Source organism: Physella acuta, unplaced genomic scaffold, assembly GCF_028476545.2.
Source record: "Physella acuta isolate Inbredline_101_S28 unplaced genomic scaffold, ASM2847654v3 ptg001552l, whole genome shotgun sequence".
In the NCBI taxonomy this organism is placed as follows: domain Eukaryota; kingdom Metazoa; phylum Mollusca; class Gastropoda; family Physidae; genus Physella; species Physella acuta.
In genome coordinates this window covers 131,474-151,001 of record NW_026733067.1, presented here as the reverse complement: position 1 = coordinate 151,001, position 19,528 = coordinate 131,474, and the positions used below count along the sequence as shown (strand labels likewise).

Sequence of the window (19,528 nt, the reverse complement as noted above, 5' to 3'; positions counted from 1 at the left end):
TTTACCGAATTTCCCAGTTTTTAAAGAGCCACTAATATTTTTATTGAAATGCTATATTTTATTAGGATTATATATATATATATATATATATATATATATATATATATATATATATATATATATATATATATAATATTTATAATAGAATAGCGAGTGATTATTGTTTGTTTATTATTATATCGTTCATTACCGGGTGTTGCAGAACAATATTTTTATGAGTTTTGAAAATAAAATAATTATTGATATTTATGTATGGAGCTGAAGAGCCGCATCTTGATATCGAAAGAGCCGCATGCGGCTCGCGAGCCGCAGGTTGCCGACCCCTGGTGTAGGGGCATCTTTTAGAGTACTGTAATAGATTGAGATAATTGTGAGGTCAAGGGAACTCACTCTTCTGTATTAGTATTATATTTATATTGTTATCTTGAGTGATGTCCCTTACATGTTTATAAATAGTTGTCTCTCGTCACTTCCGTCCTCTTGCTGTTATCATGATGTAGTTAGACCCAATAAACGTTTTATATACAACCACATGCTTCTATCGTCAATCTATCTCATCTGGCGACGAGGATGGGATAATCTACTAGAAAGAGCACCTACTTACGCAAAAAAGAGGTTTGCTAGAGCTTATTAGCTACGTATTTCTAGAATAATGGCGCTGTATGGCCAAATAAAAGAATTTGATGCGAATGATGAAATCATTCAGGATTACCTAGATAGGTTAAGCTTTTACCTAGAAGCTAACAACGTGACGATAGAAGCCAAAAAGAGAGCTGTTTTGTTAACAGTCATAGGGCCTCAACAATTTAGGCTACTAAAAGACTTATGCGCACCAGCTAGTCTAACTACCAAGAGCTTTAACGAGCTGAGCAAATTGCTAACAGACCACCATGCGCCTACCCCATCAAAGTTTCTATGTCGAGCTAGATTTGACAGTAGGACTCGTCAACCAAACGAGTCAATATCAGAATATGTTGCTGCTTTACGTCATTTAAGTAGATTCTGTGAATTTGGAGAAACGCTGTCTGACAGATTATGTGAAAAGTTTGTGACAGGTGTAAACAGCCCTGATATTCAAAGAAAGTTGCTGCTCGAGTCAGATCTAAAATTGGAAAAAGCAATACAACTTGCAATGTCATTCCAGCAGTCATCTGATGCGGCGAGATCTTTAGCACCTTCAGAGATCCATGCAGTAAACAGCAGGTTAGTCAATAAACATCAACCCCATCAGAGCATTCCAACTTATGCTAAACAGCCTGCTCGTTCAAATCCTAGATCTAAATCTAGTAATAATTATCAAAAATGTCATCGATGCAAAGGTCCCCATGCATCTCATCGGTGCAAGTTCAAGTCTGCAACTTGTTATAAGTGCAGTAAGCAAGGTCACATTGCCAAGGCCTGCTTTGCAAAGTCTTCGTCTGTTGCTAAATCTAGCCAGTCAAGACAGTACCGCAACCAAAGGCAGCACTATGTTAACTCTCACCAAGACTACCTAACCCAACCAATGAACCACTCTACCTGTGAAAATGCTCAAACTGATTTGCAGCCGGATTTCAACCTGTTCTCTGTGAAATCAATAAGTCATGCTCCCATCAATGTACCAGTTTATATCAACGGTAAGAGCATCAGCTTCCAACTTGACACTGGAGCATCTCTAACAGTCATAACAAAGAAAGATTTTGACGCTGTCACAGGAGGATCAGTGTCTCTACAACCGTGTCACAAGTGTCTAACAACATACACTGGTGACAATGTTCCGGTAATAGGAGAGTGTATGGTTCATGTAAGTTATAATGGTCAAAGTGTTAAACTTCCTCTTCTTGTGGTTGAAGGAAATGGACCACCATTACTAGGTAGGAACTGGTTAAGTGATCTTAAGTTAAATTGGGAGAGTATTTGTTCATTGAAGAATGTAAAAGAATCTAGTCTTACTTCACTAGATAGAGTTATATCTGAAAATAAATGTGTTTTTGGTAACTCTGGATTACTAAATGATAGAACAGTGAAGTTAAGCATTAAAGACACAAATCCAAGATACTGCAAAGCTAGAGTTCCACCTTATGCAATGAGGAATAAAATTGAAAATGAGCTAAGTAGATTGGAATCTAATGGCATTATAAAGAAGGTAGACTATTCCGATTGGGCGTCGCCCATTGTGCCAGTGTTAAAGAAGGATGGTTCTATAAGAATTTGTGGAGATTATAAAACTACACTGAATAAGCAAATAGAGCTAAATAGGTACCCTATACCTAACATTGAGGAAATCTCTTTGAATTTGGCAGGAGGAGACAAATTCACTGAATTAGACTTTAGTCATGCTTACACTCAACTAGAACTGCATCCAGATTCAAAAGTCTATACGACAATAAACACACATAAAGGACTCTACCAATATGAAAGACTATGTTTTGGCATATCATCTAGCCCTGGAATTTTCCAAGCTGTCATGGACAGTATTTTTAAGGACATTCCAAATGTTTGTGTGTACTTTGACAATGTGTACATAACTGGTAAGAATGACACTGAACATCTTAAAACACTAGATAAAGTCTTGAAAATTGTTGGTGAAAAAGGTTTAAAGATAAACAAAGATAAATGTCAATTCATGTTGACAGAAATTAGTTTTCTTGGTTATATATTGAGCAAACAAGGCATCAGACCTCAACCTGAGAAAACAAAAGCCATTCAAGAAGCACCCAAACCTGAAAATACCCAACAACTAAGAGCTTTTTTGGGCTTAATAAATTACTATGCAAAGTTCATAGGAAATCTGTCTGGTAAACTATCACCACTGTACAAGCTGCTACAGAAAAATGCAACTTGGCACTGGGGTAAACAACAAGATACTGCTTTTAATACAGCAAAAGAGGCTTTGTCTGCTGACACCTTACTAACTCACTATGACCCAGGGAAAAGACTTATATTAACATGTGATGCTTCACCAGATGGAGTAGGAGCAGTCTTGTCCCACATGGATGAGAAGGGTGACAGACCCATTGCTTTTGCCAGTAGATCTTTGAATCAGGCTGAGAAAAATTATTCTCAGTTAGATAGGGAAGGCTTAGGCATCATTTTTGGTGTTAAGAAATTTCATAAGTTTCTGTTTGGTAGGAAGTTCACCATCTTTACAGATCATAAACCATTGCTAGGTTTATTTGGAGAAAACAAAACCCTACCTGAGCATGCCTCACCAAGAATTCAAAGATGGGCTATCACACTAACTGCATACAATTATGAATTGAAATACAAACCTGGATCTGAGAATAGTGCAGATAGTCTTAATAGATTACCTTTAAAAAAAACCAGAGCCTGAGCTATGTACCAGAAGATGTATTTGTTCTCTTCACTATCATGGATAACTCCAATATAAATGTGAATGATATTAAGAGAGAAACACAAAAAGATGAGTGCTTAATAAAAGTGTATGAGCACTGTATGAATGGTTGGCCTGAAGAGTCTGTGAATGATGACTTAAGGCCATATAAAATAAGAAATAAAAACCTTTGTGAAGATAATATAAAAGATGGAGAAGATGCAGTCCATTATCAGTCAGAGTTGCCTAAACAAAGTATTTGTAACTTAATAAATGATTATGGTGATATGGCAATTTCAAATGTTTTAAAGAGAATACATTAGTAAGAAGGAATGTGATCATCAAACAACTTTGCTAACATCATTAGCACTTACAGAAACTAAAAGGGTAACATCAAAAGAAAAAAAAAAGATTTTTTGCCATTTAATACTTTCAGATGCCAATTCAAAAATAGTTCCATTAAATCATGACAACTCATGCATTGAAAGAGAATTTGGTGTTAATAAGAATGTGTATCTAAGAAATTATGGGAGAAAGGAAAAATGGATACCAGGTCAAATTGTTCAATGTACAGGACCTGTGCCTTATAAAGTTAAAAATAACTTGTGCAGATAATAAGTGTGAATCTATCAATCCCACCAAATCTGAACAGTTCACACCAACTCAGTTTGTTCCACAACCAAGTTCTGTTGATATGAGTGAACCAAGTTGTCTGGAGTCAGAAAATGTAAATTCTGGAGTTAATGATTTAAATCCTAGACCTCCTGAGATAGAGAATCCAAATGGTCAGAACATTGAGTCACCAAATCAAAAGCCACTGAGAAGGTCAAGCAGGACAATCAAAGTCCCAAATAAGTTAGACCTATGATTTTAAAGGTCAAGAGGACTTTGACATTATTGTTTTGTATTTTAATTATGTTGTAACATATTGTGCATTGTTTGTAAGGTTGTAATCTACCATAGTGTTCATGTTACAATATAACTGGTGATTTTAGGATACTATCAATTGTTCTATTGAGAGATGTGTTATTGTGTTCTAAGGGTAAAGGGATGTAATAGATTGAGATAATTGTGAGGTCAAGGGAACTCACTCTTCTGTATTAGTATTATATTTATATTGTTATCTTGAGTGATGTCCCTTACATGTTTATAAATAGTTGTCTCTCGTCACTTCCGTCCTCTTGCTGTTATCATGATGTAGTTAGACCCAATAAACGTTTTATATACAACCACATGCTTCTATCGTCAATCTATCTCAAGTACTTGTGACCAAATTATGCCCATGCACTGTAGGGACATCGTTAAAGTAATATACACGTAGGCTTATTCGTTATACTCATTTTCAATGACATCCGTCGATTAATAATTATATCATATTTATTTTTATACACTGTATGGGCATATTTAAAGTAATCATTCGTATATTCACTATAATATATTTTATGAGCTTCTAGTAATATGCCCACTTCACTTTATAATACATTTTATATATTGTACGGGCATCTTAAAAGTAATTATGCTTATATTCATGTAATATACTCGAAGGGCATGCAACAGTAATTACTCCATTGGGGGCATCTCTAAAGCTTTTTTTTATGTACATGTTCATTATGATACATTTTAAGGGCATCCAAAGGGTAATTATGCCCATATTATTATACATTTTTGGGGCATCTATGGTGAAATATATATTTGTAGTGTAATTACGCCCATGTAGGGGCATCCTTTAGAATAGATTCATTTTCATGCATTGTATGAGCAGAATGCCCATATTGTTTTTGATACACTGTATTTTAATTCTGAGTAGCGCTTTCTTTAAAGTAATTGGGGGCACACACAGAGCAACTGTTATTCCCGTCTTTTTTTTTTTTATCTACTTCTTCGTTCTTAATTTTTGTGTTGGAAGGAAGCGAACTCGAGACTTTTCGGTTTAGCAACCATGAGCTTTACCGACTCGACCACGCCGACCCCTTTCCAACACAATTAAGTATTCGTGTCTACTGGTTATGCGCCCTTTATTCCAGTTAATAGTAGTGCTATCTATAGAGTTATTAAGCCCATATTGATGTAATGAAATGTGGGGATGCGGTGTGGGTTTATATGCTATGGATGCCGTTAGTGGATTATCCCCCACCTGAACTAGACATGCGTTACCTGGGTGTTAAATTTGGGAAAACACGTCCAAGTTGTAGGGAGGGTCTGACATAGCACAGTGGATTTTTAAACACAGTCCGATATAGAAGTGGTTTTTTTTTAGGGCTGGCAGCTTTAGCCAACCAAGGTACACTTCTCTTATATTCAAGGTTAAGATAGTTTGAGAGTATCTAGCATCACCCATCTCTTTAAAGAGTTGACGTTTTGACCAAGTGGTTTAGAGAAAAAAATCTGAAACATCTCTAGTTCATTGTACACTCTGGGTCTAGCCCGTAGTGGCGAAACGGAAGTACAAAAATTTTAGTATTGTCCGTACTGGCGAAATTATTTTTTGCGATTTAAAATATTAGATATTGATTATAGTTATAAACGTTTTTGATTTCCTCAAAATATATCACAAATACAATATGTAATTTTGTGTATTAAAAAAAAAATAATCGCAGTGTAAATCGGTGTTACAACATAATCGTACGTGTAAATACTCGATTATTATAAGGGAAAAAAATGTCAAAAAACAAGAACCAAAACAAAAATTACTGAAATAAATAAAATTTTATATTTCTTCGTTTTTGAATTTACAAAAACTGAAATCATCATTTAAAAACTCAGTTAAGGGCATTTTTACAAGCTTTTATTTAACTTGATTCCTCGTGCTAATTCTCTCATGTCTGAGTCAGAGATTCTTTCAGGCATCTCTTCTGGGGGGGGGGGGGATTTAATGAATTTTATATAAAAAAACATACTTTTTTTTATCAGTGTCCTCTTCCCCCCCCCCCCCCCCCCAGGTGAGAAAAGTCTGGAAGAAACACTAGCCTGGGTGGAAACTTTGCTAACAAAAAAACAAAATTATACCCGAACCGATGAGGTTTAAACTTGAATGTCACTTAGGTTAAGATCTGATAATGCAATGTGTCACGAACTTTGACATAATTAGAGGTGTTTCGTTCATTTTTAAAATTAATTAAATATTTCTATGACATATAGTGCACACTTACTTATAATTTAAGGCCTATATATAATAAATATAAGCCTTTTTAAAAAAAAGAAAAACGTAAATAGTAACAAAATATATAGTTCAGATTAGTTTAGTTTAGTTAATTTATATGTTTAGATTAGATGGTGATGATCTATATTAGATATATGTTTATTATAATCATACGCGGTGATATATTAGCTTGGAGTTGTGTTAGATTATGCTTTGGATGAAAAGTTAGGTTAGTTATGGTGTTGATTGTAAGAATTGTTTAGTAAATTTAAAGTATGGGTTGGTTTTGCTTTCAACGTTGTATAAGGGGGGTCGTCCATAAATGACGTCACACTCGTAGAGGGGAGGGGGCCGTAATTTTGTGATGAGGGGAGGGGGGGGGTCAGATTGTGACGTCACCATTTTGCATTATAAGAAAGCAATTTTAGAAAACTAGTTTTAGCCGTTATTTCGTTATTTAGCAAACCGTTTTAATAAATTGTAATAGGAATTGATCAAAATACTCTATGTTGACAGAGTTCTGACAAGAATTTGGAAAAATATCGATGTTTTAAGAAAAATTCAACAGCAATTATGAAGGGGGTTGTAGGCTGAGGAGTGACGTCATTTTAGGGGGTGGGGGTCTGGCTTTTTGTGACGACGTGTGGTGGAGGGAGGGGGGGGGGTAAAAATCGTCAAAAAAAAGCGTGATGTTATTTATGGATGACCCCTAAGTCGTTTAGTTTCTCTTAGTTTCAGAAAACGATTGAGATAATTTTAATTTATTGTTGTTTTTTTTTTCACGTTTAATCATGATTTGGCTTAGGTCAATATTTGGTCACAAAATTAAGTGAACAACAAAATGTCTGTGTGTGTGTGGGGGGGGGGTGTCCTTTATGCATTATTACACCTTTCATCCGATCGACATGAAATGAAAAACTATGTGAATTTTGAGCACACTCAATGGCAGGTTTCCCCGAAGAGCTACAAATTTAAGCGCCTGCGAATCTCATTTACCTTTAGCTCATGCAGGTTTTATTGAGCCGTAGAACTGGTTGGTGACCTACTTACCAGCCCTATTTTGTTCCAAATGTCCAGCCTATATTTTATTTTCTTGTACCACACCCACCCCACCCCAAGTTGACAAAATATCGATCTAAAGAGTTTGATTGATTGATTTCTGGTGCCAGTCCTTACCCCGGGTTGTCTGCCTATGACGCCTTCAAGTTTGTTAGCGCTGGCAAGAAAATGGAGAAACCTCAGCACTGCAGTTCTGACATGTACATAACTTTAATCCCAACCACACAATCGACAACACACACATCCACTTTGACAACTAAAAACCCACTCAGCTAGAGAAATTTTGACAATTCCACATCAATTACGGCAGCAACAAAAAAGTTCCACACAATCACACACAAAAAATCCCACACAATCCCCACCCCCCACATAACTCACCCCAATGTATAATCCCACCCACTCACAACCCCACACAACTCAACTCCAACAATCCTACACAAAATCCTACAAACCCGCATAACTCAACTCCCACACAACATCCCACCCCACACAATTCCATACACAAACCCACCCCCACAATCCCACACAACTCACCCCCATACATAATCCCAACCATTCACAACCCCACACAACTCAACTCCCACACAAAATCCCAATCCCACACAAACTCCCACCCCCACACAACTCAACTCCCACAATAAATCCCACCCCCACACAATCCCACACAAACTCCCACCCCTACACAATCTCCTACCCCCACACAATCCTACAACTCAACTCCAACAATCCCACACAAAATCCCACCCCCACACAATCTCCCACCCCCACACGCTTGTCTGGATGCGGACATATTGGATGAGAAGTTATAGGACATAAAGCTGGTTGTATGAGAAGATATAGGACATAAATGAGAAGATATAGGGCATAAAGCTGGTTGGATTAGAAGATATAGGACATAAAGCTGGTTGGATTAGAAGATATAGGACATAAAGCTGGTTGGATTAGAAGATATAGGACATAAATGAGAAGATATAGGGCATAAAGCTAGTTGGATTTGAAGATATAGGACATAAAGCTGGTTGGATTAGAAGATATAGGACATAAATGAGAAGATATAGGACATAAAGCTGGTTGATTGAGAAGTTATAGGACATAAAGCTGGTTGATTGAAAAGTTATAGGATATAAAGCTGGATGGATGAGAAGTTATAGGATATAAAGCTGGTTGATTGAGAAGTTATAGGATATAAAGCTGGTTGATTGAGAAGTTATAGGACATAAAGCTGGTTGGATGAGAAGAAATAAGAGATAAAGCTGGTTGCTTGAGAAGAAATAGGATATAAAGTTGGCTGGATGAGAAGAAATAAGATATAATGCTGGCTGAGTGCAGACATAATAGATAAGTTATAGTAGAATGACTGGGTTATATTAACTGACAGTTGAAGTCACCTAAGAGATCCCGGATGTTACATAACTTACTTGTATTTTGCAGATAACTTTTTTTTTAAAACCCCAGAAAGTCGATTTAAAAACGAATCAAATCATTCTTCGCAGTGATCTCGTGCAAAATGTTTTTGTCGACACAAGTATTAGACATGCTGACAAGTATAGGGCTGGTAAGTAGGTCAATAAATAGTTCTATGGCTCATGCAGGTTTTATTGAGCTGTAGAACTGGTTGGTGACCTACTTACCAGCCCTATAGTAGCGATCGTCCAGACGTGTATATGTTTCATAACATACCTACAAGACATTTGAAACCTACCCCATACCCCAAAGGACGTTACAGAACAAATATGTTTATAACCCCCCCCCCCCCCCCCCCCCCCGCCTCATCACGAACAAAATGTTAACTCAGTGCTTTGCAATTTATGTGACCATATAAATGAATTACAAGAATCACATTATTTTTTTAGGAAATCGTCGTTTTTCATCCTAATTATCCAATGATTGTAGATTCATGGGCCTATAGCAGAATTTTCTTTTGTTTTTTTTTTTTACAAATAAAAAGAACTAAACTTACTGACAGTGTTATACAACAGCAGTATTTTAACCATATTCCATATGACACAATATAACATGATGATAAATATAACCCCCTCCCACTTTCTCCTTTCATCAAATGTGCACGATCTGTTAGGCAGAATAAAATATTTTGTTAAAATAAGACTGTTTTGTAATAATATTCATTATACAACTGTCTGTTGATTTAAGCAAAAGAAACAATAACGTACATTAATAATTGTAATGCATTCAATGATAAAAATAGATAATAATAAATGCAATCTTTTGTAGTTTAGATATTAACGTCAATAAAACATTAAAATTTAATAACTATGAATATAAACACACCTAACTGTATATACAAACATTGTATTCAATAAAAACATTGCAACCATCCATTGTTTGCAGTTGTGTTGTCATGTTATAGTGATGCCTTGTATTCTATAGAACTGTTTTCATCGTTACTATGGACTTATAGTAACTACTTTTACAAATGCTGCCGAGTGTATGGCTTTCTCTCACTGTTATTCGATATCTCGCTAGCCAGGGAGAGGTGTGAATTTTCGAACTGAATTTTCTCTTGTGAACATGGTTACCATGACCATTATTAACAAAAAAAAATGCGGTTATTTGTTTCTAGGTCTCGCCTCAAGATTTTAAAATGCCAAGAGTGCATAAAAGAAAAAAGAATTGCGCAGCAAGTGAACGGAAAAAAATATTTAAATAATAGTGCGGAAAACTAGTTCTTCATTAATTCATATGCGTTTTTTTTAGAAATCGGAAATAGCGTAAAGTTCTACTTCCGGTCAACGAAAATTACTCAAAATTTGAAAGAAAGCAGAGAATTAGATCTGTTTACGTTTAAGTGAAATTTCGTTTCTCTATGTGAAACAGTACTCAAGTTATGTTTGAGTTTTTGTTTGTGGTTAGGGTTAATTAAAAAGGTAATATATATATTAAATCCGGGCTATGCCGGGTATATGCTGAACACAACACACAAGTCATGGGGGGGGCGGTAGATGCATGGAAAAAATTCTGGTGCCTGGCGGGCTAGTTTATAATTATATATATATATATATATATATATATATATATATATATATATATATATATATATATATGTTAGGGGGATTTAGTTGTTCGAGAAAGAGGGATCATCTGCGATCGCACTTCTGACACCAAAATGTAAGGGGAGGGTTGTTTTTGTTAACCGATTAAAAGAGAGACATGGTAAGATGGTATTGACCATTATTCTCTCAAATCCGTGCACCTTTGCGTGGTGACAAAGGAGTCTAATAGACCTGAGCAAAACTAATTAACATCTAAACAAATACAACATTAATTTTACACTAAAAATAAAACTTTGTAAACACCCAGTTAATGCATTTATTTAACTTCACAAAAAATGTATTTTACAAGCAAAAAAACAAAAGGATACAAATAAGACCTGGCCAGTTTTCATAATTAAGGAAACATCCCTCGAATTCTTAATACATGTAAAAAAACAAAAAAACAATCGCTTACATTTTTAGATACAACCACAATTTTATCCTTTATGCGAGTTCCTTACACGACCCAGTTCGTCACACACTAAAGGCAGGGTGATTCCCCAGCCACAAGGACAACATATCCGTCCTCCAAAACAAACATCTGGCCCCAGAGCGAGACATTTGGCTACTGGATCGAGACATCAGGCAACGAGCATAATATCGGGCCACAAGAACGAGGTGTTGGGCCGCTGGTGTAAACACCAGGCCATATCAACAATACCTCAGCTGGGCCACTAAACCAGCCTCTGCGGCCATCATAAGGCCTAGACTGGTCTATAGCCCTAGCTTGGTGTGTAAGAGACAGAGGTCTGAACACAGTCCTCTTAAATAGGCTGAATCCAAACAAACTTTTTTCCCATACTTTCCGACCACCTGTTTGACAAGAACTGACCGTCGCGACCTTACGGTCGTAAATTTAAGCAGACAACCATTGGGGAGACAGGACATAAAATTGAAGACAAAGCATGCACACACCTAGGGTCCGGTCACAATCCACGACTGTGAACCTCGTCAATTATCCGTGACACCGTCAAACCCTGCCAGAACCCAGCGCCGTGATAACCGGGCGGCGTCTTGAGAGAAGGGGGGAACATTACCCCGATCCAGCTACGACCAACCACGAATATAACTACACACAAAAAACAAGCAACCTGTGACAACTATTCAATAACCAGCCAACATTAGGATACCAGCCAACATATATACACACATATATATACATGTATCGTACATTTACACTTCTGTGCTCGCTTTTAAGAAACAGATCTTTTCTGTTGTAAATTAAACATTATCAAAACTTTAGAATTGGTGAAATTTAGCTGTTAAGAGCTCGCTTTGTTTGTGAATTAATGTTGGTTCATGAAAATCAATTTCATTTTGGGCATTTAAAAGAGTATATAGTGGTATTGGCGGTAGGACAAAATCGTTACTTTTATGTCAATAGTGGTCATGCCATTCATTGGTCTGGAGCCAATATGTCGGGAGCCCAATTGCCGGGAGTCTATTTGTCGTGAGCCGATTTGTCTTGAGCACTTATATCGGGAGCCGCTTTATTCTAGAAACATATTTATGGCAATACTCACATTAAAATGGTTTATCTTCTGAATGAACTCTTTTGTGTCTATATAAACTAGAACTCCAAGAAAACTTTTTATGACAAACATCACATTCAAATGGTTTATCTTCTGAATGAACTTGTTTGTGTGTATATAAATTAGAACTATATGAAAACTTTTTATGACAAACATCACATTCAAATGGTTTATCTTCCTAATGAACTTGTTTGTGTGTATATAAACTAGAACTATATGAAAACCTTTTATGACAAACATCATATTCAAATGGTTTATCTTCTGAATGAACTCTTTTGTGTCTATATAAACTAGTACTCTGAGTAAACTTTTTATGACAAACATCACATTCAAATGGTTTATCTTCTGAATGAACTTGTTTGTGTCTATATAAACTACAACTCTGAGAAAACTTTTTATGACAAACATCACATTCAAATGGTTTATCTTCTGAATGAGCTCTTTTGTGTCTATATAAACTAGTACTCTGAGAAAACTTTTTATGACAAACATCACATTCAAATGGTTTATCTTCTGAATGAACTCTTTTGTGTCTATATAAACTAGTACTCTGAGAAAACTTTTTATGACAAACATCACATTCAAATGGTTTATCTTCTGAATGAACTTGTTTGTGTGTATATAAATGAGTACTCTGAGAAAACTTTTTATGACAAACATCACATTCAAATGGTTTATCTTCTGAATGAACTCTTTTGTGTTTATATAAATTAGAATTACCTGAAAACTTTTTATGACAAACATCACATTCAAATGGTTTATCTTCTGAATGAACTCTTTTGTGTGCATATAAATTAGTACTCTGAGAAAACTTTTTATGACAAACATCACATTCAAATGGTTTATCTCCTGAATGAACTCTTTTGTGTGTATATAAATTAGAACTATCTGAAAACTTTTTATGACAAACATCACATTCAAATGGTTTATCTTCTGAATGAATTCTTTTGTGTCTATATAAACTAGTACTCTGAGAAAACTTTTTATGACAAACATCACATTCAAATGGTTTATCTTCTGAATGAACTTGTTTGTGTCTATATAAACTACAACTCTGAGAAAACTTTTTATGACAAACATCACATTCAAATGGTTTATCTTCTGAATGAACTCTTTTGTGTCTATATAAACAAGTACTCTGAGAAAACTTTTTATGACAAACATCACATTCAAATGGTTTATCTTCTGAATGAACTTGTTTGTGTGTATATAAATGAGTACTCTGAGAAAACTTTTTATGACAAACATCACATTCAAATGGTTTATCTTCTGAATGAACTCTTTTGTGTCTATATAAACAAGTACTCTGAGAAAACTTTTTATGACAAACATCACATTCAAATGGTTTATCTTCTGAATGAACTTGTTTGTGTGTATATAAATGAGTACTCTGAGAAAACTTTTTATGACAAACATCACATTCAAATGGTTTATCTTCTGAATGAACTCTTTTGTGTTTATATAAATTAGAATTATCTGAAAACTTTTTATGACAAACATCACATTCAAATGGTTTATCTTCTGAATGAACTCTTTTGTGTCTATATAAATTAGAACTATATGAAAACTTTTTATGACAAACATCACATTCATGAGGCTTTTCTCCTGAATGAACTTTTTTGTGTTCCGCTAAACCAGAATTCCTTGAAAACCTTTTGTGACAAACATCACATTCAAATGGTTTATCTTCTGAATGAACTCTTTTGTGTGCATATAAATTAGTACTCTGAGAAAACTTTTTATGACAAACATCACATTCAAATGGTTTATCTCCTGAATGAACTCTTTTGTGTGTATATAAATTAGAACTATCTGAAAACTTTTTATGACAAACATCACATTCAAATGGTTTATCTTCTGAATGAACTCTTTTGTGTGTATATAAATTAGAACTATATGAAAACTTTTTATGACAAACATCACATTCATGAGGCTTTTCTCCTGAATGAACTTTTTTGTGTTCCGCTAAACCAGAATTCCTTGAAAACCTTTTGTGACAAACATCACATTCATACTGTCTAACTAGTAAATGTATTTTTTTGTGGCTGCTTAGAGCAGAACTATTAGAAAACTTTTTATGACAAACATCACATTCAAATGGTTTATCTTCTGAATGAACTTGTTTGTGTGTATATAAACTAGAACTATCTGAAAACCTTTTATGGCAAGCATCACATTCAAGTGGCCTCTCCCCTACTTGAGCTTGTTTATTCAAGTTAGATCTTTGAAAAAACTGTTCATGACAATTATGAGGATCAACAGACAGATATGTTTCATCTTCAGGGAGTTTTAGCTTTTCTTCAAGTCCATTTTGTTGTTTGTCCTCAGAATCTAAAAATTTTGTCCATAAATCTGGTTTTAAATCTTTGTTGGTTGATAAAGTTTCTAATTCTTGTATTATATCTTCGCTAGTTGATAAAATTTCTAATTCTCGTTTTAGATCTTCACTAGTTGATTTATTTTCTAATTCTGGATTTATATCTTCAGTGGTTGATAAAATTTCTAATTCTGTGTTGGTTGATAAAGTTTCTAATTCTGGTTTTATATCTTCAGATCTTGTACATACTGCTGATACAGCAGGTTCCATATCTTTAAAAATTAAAAATCCTGTTGTTTTATCTTGAGATGTTAGAAATGTCATATGGTGTTTTACATCATCAAAAGAGGAAAATGTTGTACATTCTGACTTTGTGTCTGTAGAAGATGAAAAATCTGGCGTAACAACGGTTTTATCATCCTGTGAAGCTATAAGTGTCAAGTTTGGTTTGATATCACGGAAAGTTAAAAATGATAATTCTGTTTTTATGTCAGAAGAAGATGAAAATACTGTAGATAGAAGTGGCTTCACATCTTCAGAATTTGAAAATTCTTTAAACTCATCAGACTGTAAATCTAAATCAGCAGTTGCCTCTCCCATGCTGCTTCTTATAAATGAACTGAGGATTAGATATTTAAATGTTAAAGTGGTGATTATATAGATCTAGTAACTATAGTCAAAACAAAGTTTTTTCAATGAAACTTCTCAGAAGCATATTAAAACATCTTAGAAATGAATTTAGATAGCTTAAAGTTAACACAATCAATAAACAATTTTAAAAATAAAATAATTAATGTATTGTATATGCCTAAGAGTGGCGGATTATGGTAGAAAATAAAATCAAACTTAAAATTTTTTTTGTTTTATACAATATTTGTACAAAATTAACATGCCATGCTTTTTAAATTGACAGAAGGTAAGTATACCATGTTACAAAAACTGCAATCATAACAATTCATATTTTCACTTTAAAATATGAAAAGAAAAAAAAACAATCATCAATGAGGAAAGCGCAACGCTTTATGTTTTTAAAATATGGGGCGACATGACAAATAATAAATCTGGCCAAATGATTGGCTTTGGGCGCAGCACACATCTAAACGCGCCTTGTTTTTCACAAGATTATAATAAAATGGCATTAATGGGGAGGGGGGGGGGGGGGGGGGTATATGACTGGCATAGTGACCACACCTAAGGACATGAGAATTATTCCCTAACCGTTGTTTAATCATACACGGCATAACATTAGAATCATAGTTTAGAAGTTTATTTGATTGTAAGATCATTTTAAAACAAGAATATACAAAGCTACTTTCACTAAAGTGTCGCTTGCGAGATAAATAAAGAAATTAGGTCAAAAGTACACCTTACTATTCTTAATTAACAGACTAAGGTAATCTATGGTTTTATGTACATAAAATATGCAGAGGCTAGTAATGTTAAAAAGCCAGTAGTGATCTCCCCTAAGCTTTCTCGAATTTTCTTATATAACACTATGGGGGATTGGCAACTCGGGATATACAATATATAGACATGATTTTTAAATCTATGTTTAAGTACTTAAACTTTTTAAAATAGAATAGAATCTTGTAGAAAAAAGAATTGCGCACCAAGGAGACGCGAAACAAAATGTGTATAATAGTGCGGAATATTATTAGTACTTTATATATTCACATGCATTTTTGAGAAATTGGAAATAGCCTCCATTACTACTTCTGGTCAACGGAAATTACTCTAAATTTGAAAGGTGGAAAATTAGATCTTTTACTTACATATGAAATTTCGGTAATCTATCGTTTTGGGTATGTTAAATCGCCCGCGGCTATTAATGTACGAAAATGTTACCTCATTGTCAAGGCTGTAATAGAAGTATATTGTGATATGTTTGTGTTAAATATTATAGATTTTACGTACCCAAAACGATAGATTACCGCAAAATTTCATTTGGCTATCTGAAACAGAACTCAAGTTATAGGCTTTTGAAAAATTTAAAGTAGAATAAGTTCCACTTCCGGTTAATCAGAAATAGCTGAAAAGTTGATACAGAACTAGAAATTTGATATAATACTTATATATGAAATATGAAATTTTATCAACCTAGCTGTAACTGTACTCAAGTTATCGTGATCACAGACACACATACACTGAAAGAATTGCAAAGCCCAGTTTTTCAGACTTGATTATGCATAAAACGTCAAAAATTTGATAAATGTGGGTTTATAATTTTTGCCCGATTAAAGTAAGTCTTCTATACTCCAGATGAAGGACTGAGGTGAAAAACTGTGAAAACCGTCACAATTTCATGTGATTTTTGTGCACTATCAGAATACTTTCTCTATACCCTGTATGAGTGTATAGTGTACTGTATACTGATACGAGAAAGAAAAAAAGGGTGACGTATCAAATTTTTGTAATTAGTTGGCATTTTTAGAAGGATTCACATTTTGAAAGCTACAAAAATGTTACAAACTTTTATTGATGTGCGTGTTTTAAAACATCAGTAGTAAAACATTTCAGTAATAAATAAAGATTAACGATGTTTTTACTTGATGCAACCAAGCTCATTTACTAAAGCAGCCATCTTGTTTAAGCTAGAGATTCAAGGGAAACCACCCAAATTTACAGTTGGCCGCTGTTTATATAGCAAATCTTGCTCGCAAAATAGGCTGTTTAAAGTTAATTTCTGGCTTATATTGATATATTTGGACATTGATTTTGGTTTATTATTCAATTATCTATTACTATTATATTTGACACAAAACTATTAGTATTACTCGCTACCTTGGAGGTGTGGATCGTTGCTAACATCAATATGATGTCCACACCAGATGCATGACTTTCAAAGATTTTTCATCTTAGCACCAGTGACCTTCTTAAGGCTTCTTACAATTAGTTTTTAAAACGTTTACCAAGAGCAAAAATGTTGGTTTTTCACGGTATACAAACAAGCTATAGGTGGCAGGGCAAAATATGCCAGAAAAACATTTTAAAATTTGCTTTGGAGAAGGAAGGTATATTTAAAAGCTGGTACCATTAAAAATGATAGAACTTTTAAAATATTAGCCCGGGAAGTAGAAAAATGAATTGAAGATTGAAGAACTATTAGGTTTATCAGTCTATTAAAAAATATATCCAATATATATATATATATATCCAATATATATATATATATATATATATATATATATATATATATATATATATATATATATATATATATATATATCCAATATATATATCCAATATATAATACAACATAATTAGTTTAAAATGTTAGTACAATCTCAAGGCCTACCCCCATGCATGTAAACCACAATACAAACAACTCTGTAGTGGCAGTGGTCACTTTTTCTACTGTTGGTAATACAGAAATGTGTAGAAATATCTAAGAATTTTTTTTTAGCAGGCCTGAACTATAACAAGTGGTAGGCGTACAACACAAATGTACACTGTCGTATGCCTGCTTTTACAACATACCCAGGTATATGGCTAATTTCCACATCAAAATCTAAAACCTTATGTTGCACCATTTCACCACCAATGTCCCCCACCTTGATATGCGCGATGACGTAAAAAAAAATATTGTGGAAATTCGTAAGTAACATCGCAGGATTACAGAAACGTTATTTTTACTAAGAAATCACTTCAGAAGTAGGGTTGGTGTGGAGAGACAACTCCAAAATCAAACAACTTCTGCCTTGTAGTTTGTTCTTGGGTGGACAAAAGCTATGGAAGCAAATCCAAAAAGAAAAGCAGGAAGAAATCTGAGTCAATGGCCTCAATGGCGCATAACCAGTTGACGTGTATATTTCATTATGAAGAAGATTTCAGAAGTAACTATGCTAATACTAATGTCAGAGATGTAGCGCCCCAACTCCCCCCAAAGCAAGTAGCTGATTTTTTTTACAAGTGGTGGGAGGAGAAAATAGGATGAGTGCAGTGACAGCAGCAATTTTCACAAACACTGCATTTCAAGGTTTTTTAAAAATTTCAAGGACCTTTTACAACTGTTAAAAAACAACTATAGATAGATCGTGTAAAAAAAAATTATAGCAGGCCTACATATTTTGTTTGAAGACCCAAAACCAGACACGTTTTTTTCAAAATTTTGCTTAACACTAACAGTAAAGTGACTTTCTTAGAATTTGGTTTTTAAAAAATGATTATCACATGAAAAATGACAGATTTTAAGCGTATTTTTATGCTACCTGAAGATGACAAAGCTATTTTTGCCAGAAAAAAATTTAATTAGCTTCCAACAATGAAGGTCAAACATAAACATGGGTAAAGTTTTAAGTTGCTTAAAAACTTAAAATATCTATCTGTAAGGTTCCAAACTTGCACTGTTAGGTAGGGTATTATTAGATTGATCTGTTTCTGAATTAAAACTGTAAATATTCTGTACTCATTTTGAGAAAAAAAATCACCCACATGTCACGTAAACAATATTTTTTAACACGTTTTTCTTAACTCAGCTTCGCGTTTGTGGATTTGTTTGTTTGTTGTTAAAATTGACATCGAAAATTAGCCCACTTCTGATTGCTCTAGAGATCTGAAATTTGGCATACACGCTACTTTCGCCTAACAATTTCAGATGCAATCATAAAAACTAGCAATTAGAGACCGTAATTAGCTTAATTTAATTACGCCCCAAGGACCATAAAATTGAGGACATGATTTCTAAAGATACCGACAAGACTGTAGGCTTATTGACACAGTTACTTCGGCCCCATTTGATGTGAGCGCGCTGGCCGTGATCGTATAGTGGTTAGTACTTCGCGTTGTGGCCGAATCCAGGTTCGAATCCTGGACGCTCAAGATTTTTTTAGTCCGTGTATTTATAAACACTTAGTAAAGTCATACTTAATCAAGTCATTAGATAAAGTAGAAAATAAACTATATAAAAAACTTTTTTAAAAACCACGTTTTTCATGTGTAGCAACGGACTAAAAAGGAGAAAATAAAATACTTAAAAAAAACTTTTTTAAAAAACCACGTTTTTCTTGTGGACTAAAAAGTAGAAAATAACTATTTACATACATTTGATGACAAAAAACGTGGGTCGGGCAGATGGGTCGGGAAATTTGATGGTGAACGTACCCACGTTTTTTGTCATCA

General features: G+C 34.3%; 1 protein-coding gene across 1 annotated transcript in view; it reads right to left on the bottom strand.

The window, feature by feature from the left end:
* Window positions 1-14,058: 14,058 nt before the first annotated feature.
* The window catches only part of LOC131928811 (zinc finger protein 708), a 34,346-nt gene continuing 28,876 nt past the window's right edge, over window positions 14,059-19,528 (bottom strand). Inside the window, exons 4-7 of the mRNA XM_059284946.1 lie at window positions 14,942-15,029; window positions 14,781-14,838; window positions 14,291-14,601; window positions 14,059-14,115 (exon numbers count right to left, since the gene is read on the bottom strand). Of these exons, the coding sequence (XP_059140929.1) occupies window positions 14,059-14,115; window positions 14,291-14,601; window positions 14,781-14,838; window positions 14,942-15,029 (514 nt within the window). The remainder of the gene's footprint in view (window positions 14,116-14,290; window positions 14,602-14,780; window positions 14,839-14,941; window positions 15,030-19,528) is intronic.